This window comes from Hemiscyllium ocellatum, chromosome 22 (assembly GCF_020745735.1).
Source record: "Hemiscyllium ocellatum isolate sHemOce1 chromosome 22, sHemOce1.pat.X.cur, whole genome shotgun sequence".
Lineage (NCBI taxonomy): Eukaryota > Metazoa > Chordata > Chondrichthyes > Orectolobiformes > Hemiscylliidae > Hemiscyllium > Hemiscyllium ocellatum.
This window is the reverse complement of record NC_083422.1, coordinates 42976177-42986614: the sequence shown is the minus strand read 5'-3', so window position 1 is coordinate 42986614 and position 10438 is coordinate 42976177. Positions and strand designations below refer to the sequence as shown.

The 10438-nt window shown below is 41.1% G+C and overlaps 1 protein-coding gene across 1 annotated transcript in view; it reads left to right on the top strand.

Annotated features, from left to right (window-relative positions):
- The first annotated feature begins 230 nt into the window (after window positions 1-230).
- LOC132826308 (V-type proton ATPase subunit B, brain isoform-like) overlaps window positions 231-10438 on the top strand; it is a 72707-nt gene continuing 62499 nt past the window's right edge. The window contains exon 1 of the mRNA XM_060842126.1: window positions 231-386. Coding sequence (XP_060698109.1) covers window positions 281-386 — 106 coding nt within the window. The 5' untranslated portion in view covers window positions 231-280. The remainder of the gene's footprint in view (window positions 387-10438) is intronic.

The following is a 10438-nucleotide window of genomic DNA, read 5'->3' as shown; positions in this document are numbered from 1 at the left end:
GAGCTAGGAGAACTGTGTTTTGCATGAAATATCTGAACAGATGAGATTAGAAAATATTAAACTGAAAACGTCGACTCGTTGCCTCCGGATTAACCGAGGAGGCTTTTGGCCTGAGCAACCCCGTCGCCCGTCTCGATTGGTCGGGTGCCTCACGTGATGCAGGCGCCCGGCGACCGTCAGCCTGCGTCGTGATGCAAGGGGCGTGCGCGTCGACGGAGCCGGTTAAGGGCGAGATCACGTGACGGGGAGGCCGAGCCATTGCGGGGGGGCGGGAGAGAAGATGTCGCTGATGGTGGAGCAGGCGGCCGTGGCGAATGGACCTCATTCGGCGGCCCAGGAACACGCACTTGCGGCGACGAGGATTTTTAGCTCCCAGCCTAGGCTGAGTATGTGCGGTCGGCTGGGGAGAAGGGGCTGGTTAAAACCAGTCCTCTGAGGGTTTAATTTAGTTATGTTTATAACCGGTTCCGCTTTCAATCGCAAGAATTTAAGCGGCGTTTACATCTCAGTAAAAGTGTTTTATTTTTCATTTGCATCAGTTTGTTCAGTGGAATAGATCTATTGCTTGGTCACTGTAGCGCTTTGTTTTGCCCCCTTTTGAATTGTGTCCAAAATATTGTGCTCTTTTCGTGAAGCATATTAATGTTGGCTGTCAGGCGAGAGGGGATGGGAAGGACATCATTTTGGTTCAGCTGGAAGCTTCCCAGCGTCACTGTGACCAGATTAAACCCATTGTCAAAATTTGTTCTTGTTCTGCTGCTGTTTAAGACCCAGTGTCTCATTTGCGTTCAAAATGATTCCGGGAGTCCGATCACACCCAGTTTGTTACAGGATCATCTCCAAAGCTTCATGTGATTCAATCATGTGACTAGAATGAAGCAAGACCTTTAAATTTGGAGTCAAATGAATGTGTTGCCGATCATCTGTAACTCATTGCCTTGAGATATTTTACGACTAAATTATTCCTGGATGCTGCCTTAAACTGTTAAAGTTTAAAACAACTTGTGATGAGGTATAATGCTAAACATGTTTGCTTAAATTTTGACATGAATATATCCTTTTAGGAGGATTTGGAGATGCTGGTGTTGGACTGGGGTGTATAAAGTTGAAAAATGTATTGCTGGAAAAGTGCAGCAGTTCAGGCAGCATCCAAGGAGCAGGAGAATCGACCTTTTGGGCATAAGCCCTTAGGACTTATGCCTGTAACGTTTGATTCTCCTGCTCCTTGGATGCTGCCTGAACTGCTGCACTTTTCCAGCAATACATTTTTCAGCTCTGATCTCCAGCATCTGCAGTCCTCACTTTCTCCTGGCATGTACAAATTTAAAGATCACACAACACCTGGTTATTTGGTGTAACCAAATAAGTGTATTTGGAAGCACTAGCTTTTGGTGCACTGCTCCTTCATGTGGTTGAAGGACCACCTGATGGAGTAGTGTTCCTTTTAGAAGGTGTAATTGCAGAAGGTATGTGGAAAAATGTTCAGAATTGTTTGGTTTGGGCACTTACTATGATTGTTCTCCAGGTTCAAATGCATACTGATTTTAATTTTGTTCCTGTTTATAATGAATCATATTGTCTGAGTGTACAGCTCAGAAACAAGCCCTTGTGTCCAACTTGTGCAGATATCCTAAATTAATCTAGTTCCATTTGCCAGCATTTAGCCCATATCCTTCTAAACCCTTTAGCTCAAACACTGTAACCCAAGCAGTATCCTTTTGAATCTTTTTTAAACTTTTCAAGTTTAACAACATCCTCCCTATTGCAGGGAGATAAGAATTGAATGCAGTATTCCAAAAGTGGCCTAACCAACATCCTTTACAGCTGCAACATGACATCCCAATTCCTATACTCAGTGCGCTCACCAATAAAGGCTAGTATACCAAATGCCTTTTTCACTATGCTGTTGACCTGTGACTTCAACTTTTTAAGGAACTATGAACCTGCACCCTAAGGTGTCTCTGTTTGGCAATATTCCCTAGGGCCCTTCCATTAAGTGTATATGTCCTGTCTTAGTTTGCCTTACCAAAATGCAGCACCTCATGATTATCTACATTTATATGTTTGAACATGAAGCCAAGTGTATATGGCAAAAGAGTACTAGTGAACCTTGCTTTTAGAAAACAATGGGAAAACAGTTTTCAAGTTTATGATGCTACAAACAAAGTTTGGAAGTCCAGTAGACCTATCTTTTAAGGGAAAATTAGGTGTTGTAATGCTAGTTAACTGTAACCAGATCAATTTTAAGTGTTCTGGCTGCTTCCAGGAACATGGTTATGGAGAATATAATTGCAAGGCAGATAAGATTTTCTGTACCTGAGTGCATATTTTAAAATTGTTTTTAAGAGAATTTCATTCATAACACTAAAATGTTATTTCTGACAATATCTATCAAAGTTCCAGATGCCATCAATAGCTTCCTACTGCTGGCATGTCAATAACGAAATTGACATTTCTCTTCTCAAGTTTTGTATTTGTCTGAAAATTTCCAAAATTATCTAGATTTAACAATCTCACCAAACCCACCCCCTACCCTATTTTGAAGCTATATTTAGAATCATCCATTACTATGAAGAGTGAGTTTGGGAGGGTTGCAAGCAATTGACATTGGGCTTTGTTCATAAAGATGGAGATACATTGTGTTCTCAAGGTAGAAAACTGATGTTTCTAAATTGAATTTTCTTACTTGATGGTTCCAAATGTCAAAGAATCTCTGATTTTTAAAATACATTAACAAAAGTTTTTCACCATAGCAAGATGTCAAAAATGTTTTAGAATCAATTTAGCACTTTCCACAATGTGGTCAGTGTTTATTTAGGAAATGCAGCAACCAGTATGCATTCGACAGCCTACTCCACAGTCCAGTGTGATAGTTAATCAGCACAAATACCCTATTTCTAACTACTTTTCTGTTGAAGGGTCACTGGATTCAAAACATTAACTCTATCTTTACATGGATGCTGCCAGACTTGCGTTTTTACAGAAGTTTGTTTTTGTGCTTGTAAAGTTCTTAGTCAATGGATATGAGAGACATTCAGGGTCATTTTGCTCTGTTGGGTAGATGACTACTGTGTTGTGTTGAATAATAGCAACAATATGGGTTGAATTATATATCAGCTGTGTTCTTAATGTCTGCATCCTTATGCCATGGTGATATCTTGGCTCAAGCTATGATTAGCAACCTTTGGGAAACCTAGGTGCTACATGGAGAAAGTGAGACAGAAACAGGTAGTTTGGATGAAAGTAGTGTTTAGATTTTCATTTGTTCAATCTTTATTTACCAATAAGTAAAAATATAAAATGTGACTGATCTGACAGATGTTTTGATGTTGAAGTAAATCTCCCAGGCAAATATCAGTGGCATAGTAGAATTCAGGGAAGAGACCATTGACTCACAGCTCATGGTGTTTCTTTGGAAGAAGGTTAGACTTTTAAACCCCCAGGATTTTTGCAACCTTTTCTCTTGCAGGTCTTTATCCAGTTCCCTTTTAAAAGCTGGAATTGAATTTTATATGATTAAATAGCTAAGGGTAGATAGCGTGCCTTTGTCATTGCCAGATTTCTACTTTTGTGCGTGTCATAGTGTGGAACACTTTGTAAGGCAAATCTCTAGGCCTTTTAACATAGTACAGCTTTGCTGCTAATTATGAGTGGGTTATATTTTGCTAATTAATATTAGTGGCAAAATGAGGGATTGCTTAGAAACAAGTACCGGCAAACTTGATTTATATTTTTGTGGCTTGGAAATGCTTATGTATTGAGCATGTTCCTCTCGCTCCTTAACCTATAATAAAATTTGCTAACTAGAAGCTTTGTAAAAAGAAAATCAGCATTTGCAATACGAAGACACCGTAACGTAAATCAGACGAAGAATGTCCTTTATTCCATTTTATTTAATCCTTTCAGCATATTGAATCCTCAATCACTGATTACAGTATCTCTTTCTTGAATGAGTCTGGTGTTCGGATTGCAACTACTAATAGCATTCAGTAATGGATTGTATGGTTTGTGGAGAGGAAACGAAAATTGAAGATCAAATCTAACTTGTTTAATGGGATGACTTTTGTTGAACAATAGAGTTGTATTGATTGCACCTGCAGTAGAACTTGTGATCCATGTTATTAGCTCTCTGGTATCACTCAAACCGAAGTTTTTTGTTTTCGGTGCATATGCATTTTAATTGACTTTCACCAAACTGAAATTGATCTAAGATGAAGTCTGTCTTAATTTTCACTTTTATCTTTTACATCTGTCATTAATTTGGCACCGTGTACTTTTTGTAAACCTACACATGACAATAAATTGGCATTATATTGTCATTTATGAAACAACTCACAATTGTCTTTGCTAAAGTGTTCCAAGAGGAACTGAGCAATAAAAGATGCAGAATCCTCTACTTCCTCTTTTTCCTAATGTTACTTAATATTCAGGAAAATACTGCTGTCTGTATAGACTGTTTAAGAAACAGTAGTGTTAAAAGAGTTACACCAACTTGTAAGTATTGTACAACTCTATTTTAGTTAGATGAGCACTTCAGCAGAATAAGTTTTTAGCAACAGTTGAGTTGTACTGCTCAGTCTAACATAGATAAGCCACACTACCACTTGGCACTCTATTCATTCACAGGTTTGAAAGTACAAGTTTATTCAATGCTGTTCTACTTACTTGCAAAAGACTTTTCCTGGCAATTATTATTTCACCTATTAATACAGCTAGGGCACTACTTCACATCTAAGCTCTAACTCTTAGTTTTTTTGTTTATCCCCTTGGATTCTGAGCTCCTACTTTTACAAATCGGTGGCTTGCTTTACTGTTTTTCTTTCGGGACTGCTGTTGTACCTGCTGCTGCCTATTTAGTAGCCATTCTAGTTGCTCTTTGTTTGCACAACTCATTATGTTAATCTTTCAGGACTTCTCTGTCCTTTTTTATTTCCTTTTTTCACAAAAGAAATCTTGGAAAATGACCATATTACAGATGAGGTGCTGAACATCTTAAAACAAATAATGATGGATAAATCCCCAGGACTTGATCGGGTGTACCCTAGAACTTTTTGGGAAACTAGGGAAGTGATTGCTGGGCTTCTTGCTGAGGTATTTGTATCATCGATAGCCACAGGTGAGGTGCTGGAAGACTGGAGGTTGGCTAACGTGGTGTCACTATTGAAGAAAGGTGGTAAGGAAAAAACAGAAAACGACAGACCAAGGAGCCTGACATCAGTGGCAGGCAAGTTGTTAGAGAGGATCCGGAGGGACAGAAATTTACGTGTATTTGGAAAAGCAAAGATTGATTCAGGGTAGTCACCATGGCTTTGTGTATGGGAAATAGTATGTCTCTAATTTGGTTGAGGTTTTTGTTTGAAGAAGTAACAAAGATTGGTGGTTGTGATCTGTGTGGACTTCAGAAGGCATTTGACAGCGTTCCACATGGCAAACTGGTTAGCAAGGTTAGATCACTTGGAATACTAGCCATTTGGATACAGAACTGGCTTGAAGGTAGGAGACAAGGTGGTGGAAGGTTACTTTTCAGACTGGAGGCCTGTGACCAGCTGTCACAAGGATCAGTGCAGATTGACTTTAATTTAGATAAATGTTAGGTGCAGCATTTTGGAAATGCAAATCCAGGTAGGACTTAATGGTAAGGTACCGTGAAGTGTTGCTGAACAGAGAACTGGGAGTGCAGGTTCATAATTTTTTTTAAGTGGAGTTGCAGGTAGACAGAATAGTGAAGATGTTTGGTATGCTTGCCTTTATTGGTCAGTGCATTGAGTATTGGAATTGAGATGTCATATTGAGGCTGTACAGGCTATTGGTTAGGCCATTTTTGGAATATTGTGTAGTTCTGGTCTGTCTGCTATAGGAAGAATGTTGTGAAACTTGAAAGGGTTCAGAAAAGATTTACAAGGATGTTGCCAGGGTTGGAGGGTTTGAGCTATAGGGAGAGGTTGAAAAGGCTGGGGTTGTTTTCACTGGAGTGTTGGAGGCTGAGTGGTGACCTTATCAAATTTTGTAAAATCATGAGGGGCATTGGCTCTTCACCCAATCAATGTCCTTTCCCTAGGTTAGGCGAGTCCAAAACTATAGGGCATAGGTTTAAGTTGAGGAGGAAAAGATATAAAAGGAAACCGTGGGGCAACGTTTTCATGCATTGGGGTGTGTGGGGCTGCTACAGAAGGTGGTGCGAGCTAGCACAGTCACAACATTTAAAAGGCTTCTGGATGGGTATATGAATAGGAAGGGTTTAGAGGCATATGGGACTAAATTAATTTAGGATATCTGGTTCGTATGGACGGGTTGGAGTGAAGGTTGTTTCCGTGCTGTACAGTTCTCTGATTCCGACGCTTGGAATGTTTGCTATTGCTGCTATATAAACGCAAGTCAAGGGTTGGATGAAAATCTGGAAACTATTAGACTTCATGAACATGTTGAGAAGTTTTGTAGTTGAACTCTGAACATTAGAGAGAAAAATGCTTAACATTTTGAGTTCTCTAAAAGTCATACTTGACTAAAGGTTTCTCTGTCCATAGATTTGTTGCCTGACCCCCTGGATTTGTCCAGCATTCTCTTTGCTTCAGCTTTGCAACATTCATAGTACTTTTAGTTTCATTACATTCTTCTAATATGTGTACTTGGCACTATCATGTGCTTTATGCTTGCTTCCTCATCTGGTTTTGGCTCTATTGTCACGACTTCCATGTAGAGATTGCTGTGTATCCCTTTATTGTGTAACATTTGGGTTTTGATGTAGCAACTCCTCGGGAGGAACCTAAACTGTAAACATTATCAATTTTTAAACCTCATATGACTTTGCAGTTTTTATTCTGTAATTAATATATTTCTTATCTCTCCTTCAGTTCTTTGTAGTCTCCATTCTTTGTTCAGTCTTCCTTCATTTGAGTATCATCCAGCACACTGTTGTAGATTGGAAGTTGGAAATGAAACATGTGGTATGTAGGTGAGATTTAGGTGTGGGAAATTGTGCAAGTAAATTGTTTTTCAATCTTTAAAAATATTCATTTAAATATTCAAATGCATAAACATGAGATTTACCAAGAAATTTTTCCTTTGCATGTAGGTATAGTTAGTAATTGGGACAGCAAATGACATGTTGGGCTTTATGTACAGAGAGCAGAGAAGCCTTGCTACAATTGCATGGATTTTGGAGAGTCCATAACAAGATTACTGTACAAATTTCCTCTTCTAGGTTGAGAGAAAATATTGCATTGGAGGCAACACAGCACATGTTTACTAAATTGGTGCCTGAGATGACTCTTGTCCAATAATTAGGCAGAATAAATTGGGTCTGTTGTCTGGATCTTAGAATGGAAGGTAATGTCATGAGCTATACAAGATTCTGAAGGATGAATTGACTGGGTAGACAGAGCTTGTTTCCCATTTTAGACTTTCCAGCCAACAGAAACAATGTGATTGTTTAGGAGTGATAGGAGACATATTTTCACTCTTAAGGGTTGTGAATCTTTAGCATTTTCTACCCCAAAGAGCTGTGAACACTCGATTATTGAATATACTTATGGCAGAGCAGGCTCAATTGGTCTATAATCAATTATGCTCTGACGTGTGCTTTTGTATACTTTTGTGATCTCATACTGGTGATGAAAGGACGGAATATTTAAAGTAACGAAGAGGGTTGATGAGGGCAGTGCGGTAGATCTGATCTATATGGACTCCTGTAAGGCATTCGACAAGGTTCCCCATGGGAGACCGGTGAGCAAGGTTAGATCTCTGGAAGACAGGGAGAACTAGCCATTTTGATACAGAACTGGGTCAAAAGTAGAAGACAGAGGGTGGTGGTGGTGGAGGGTTGTTTTTCCGACTGGAGGCCTGTGACCAGTGGAGTGCCACAAGGATTAATGCTGGGCCCTCTACTTGGTCATTTACATAAATGATTTGGATGCGAGCATAAAAGGTATAGTTTAGTAAATTTGCAGATGACACCAATATTGGAGGTGTGGTGGACAGCGAAGAAGGTTACCTCTGATTACAGCAGGATCTTGATCAGATGGGCCAGTGGGCTGAGAAGTGGCAGATGGAGTTTAATGGAGCAGATAAATGCGAGGTGCTGCATTTTGGGAGAACAAATCTTAGCAGGACTTATGCACTTAATGGTAAGGTCTGGGGGAGTGTGGCTGAACAGAGACCTTGGAATGCAGGTTCATAGCTCCTTGAAAGTGGAGTCACAGGTCGATAGGAAGGTGGCGTTTGGTATGCTTTTCTTTATTGGTCAGCATATTGAGCACAGGAGTTGGGAAGTCATGTTGTGGCTGTACAGGACATTGTTTAGGCCACTGTTGGAATACTGTGTGCAGTTTTGGTCTCCTTCCTATTGGAAAGATGTTGTGAAACTTGAAAGGGTTCAGAAAAGATTTAGTAGGATGTTGCCAGGGTTGGAAGATTTGAGCTTGAGGGAGAGGCTGAACAGGCTGGGGCTGTTTTCCCTGGAATGTCAGAGGCTGAGGAGTGACATTATAGAAGTTTACAAAATTGAGGGCCATGGGTAGGATAAATACAGTCTTCTCCCTGGGTTGGGGGAGTCCAGAACCAGAGGCTATAGGTTTAGGGTGAGGCGGGAAAGATATAAAAGAGACCTAAGGGGCAACCTTTTCACGTAGAGGTGGTATGTGTATGGAATGAGCTGCTAGAGGAAGTGATGGAGGCTGGTACAATTGCAACATTTAAAAGGCATTTGGATGGGTATATGAATGGAAGGGTTTGGAGGGATATGGGCCAGGTGCTGGCAGGTGGGACTAGATTGGGTTCGGATAACTGGTCAGCATGGACGGGCTGGACCGAAGGGTCTGTTTCTGTACTGTACATCTGACTCTATAACGGATAGGGTGCCCGCTTTCTTCTGGATGGTGTTAAGCTGCTTGAATTTTGTTGGAGCTATGTGCATCAAATAAAAGGAGTATTCAATCTCTCTCCTGCCATTGAATAATATAGCTGATTTATTTTGACTTCTGCATTCCTTTGTACTCCCAAAATCATTAGATTCTTGTTATGCAAGCGAATCCAATTGTCTCTGCCTTAAAAATACTCAATGACCCCATTCTGAGGCAGATGTTCCAAACTGTCTCAACTGAGAGAAAATAGTGCCCATAGTTCTGGATTCACACAGAAGAGGAAACATCCATGTCCAATGTGTCAAGGCCGCTCAGAATCTTAGTGATTTCAATTAAGTTACTTGTCACTCCAAACACCAGTGAAATCGAATCTGCCTGTCCAACCTAGTCTAATAAGACAATCCACCTCATTAATTCCAAGTATCAATTGAATAAACCTCATCTGAGCTGCCTGCAATGCATTTACATATTTCCTTAAGTAATGAGACCAAAATTTACATACAGTATTCAGTGTCACCAATGCCCTAGCCTGAGGACAGTAATACACACTGTTACTGTTAGACTTTCACTTACTGGAAGTGGTCATTGTGTAGCGCTTCTGTAGTGTGAACATTAGCTGGCAATTTTATGCCCATGCCAGTATGTCATCTACATCTTGCAGGATGTAGACATTGAGGCGTTATCTGAGGAGTTGAGGATAGAACTAAGCACCCTACAGTCATGAGTAAATTTTGCCACTTCTGACCTTAAGATGCAGGGAACGTCACTTTGAAGCAGCTAAGGATGTTTGTCCTCGGACGTGACTGAGGGATCACTGACAATGACCTGGAATGTGGTGATGGCATTGAACAACCTCCAATATCTTCCTTTTGTGTCAGGCATGCCTTCAGAATGTAGACAGTGTTTTTACTTTCCATATTGTTTTGACTTCACTTTACTGGGTTTCCTTGGTTGAAAAATGTGGTGCTGGAAAAACACAGCAGGCCAGGCAGCATCTGAGGAACAGGAGGATTGATGTTTCGGGCATAGGCCCTTCTTCAGAAATGAGGCTGGTGTGCCAAGTGGGCTGAGATAAAAGGTAGGGGGAGGGGTGCTGGGAATACGATGGGTGGAAGGAGGTGAGGATGAGGGTGATGGGTTGGGGGCGGAGAGGTCGGGAAGAAGATTGCAAGTTAAGAGGGCGGTGCTGAATCCGAGGGTTGGGACTGAGCTAAGGTTTGAGGGAGGGGAAATGAAGCTGGAGAACCCCACCGAACCCATCTCTGCATACCTCGACACAGTCCTGTCCCCCTTAGTTCAAGAACTCCCCACCTACATTCGGGACACCACCCATGCCCTCCACCTCCTCAGTGATTTTCGCTTCCCTGGCCCCCAATGCCTTATCTTCACGATGGGCATCTAGTCCCTATACACTTCCATCCCCCATCACGAAGGCCTCCAAGCCCTCCACTACTTCCTCTCCTGCCGACCCAACCAGTACCCTTCCACTGACACTCTCCTTCGACTTACTGAACTGGTCCTTGCTCTTTTCAACTTCTCCTTCCAATCCTCCCACTTCCTCCAAACCAGAGGAGTAGCCA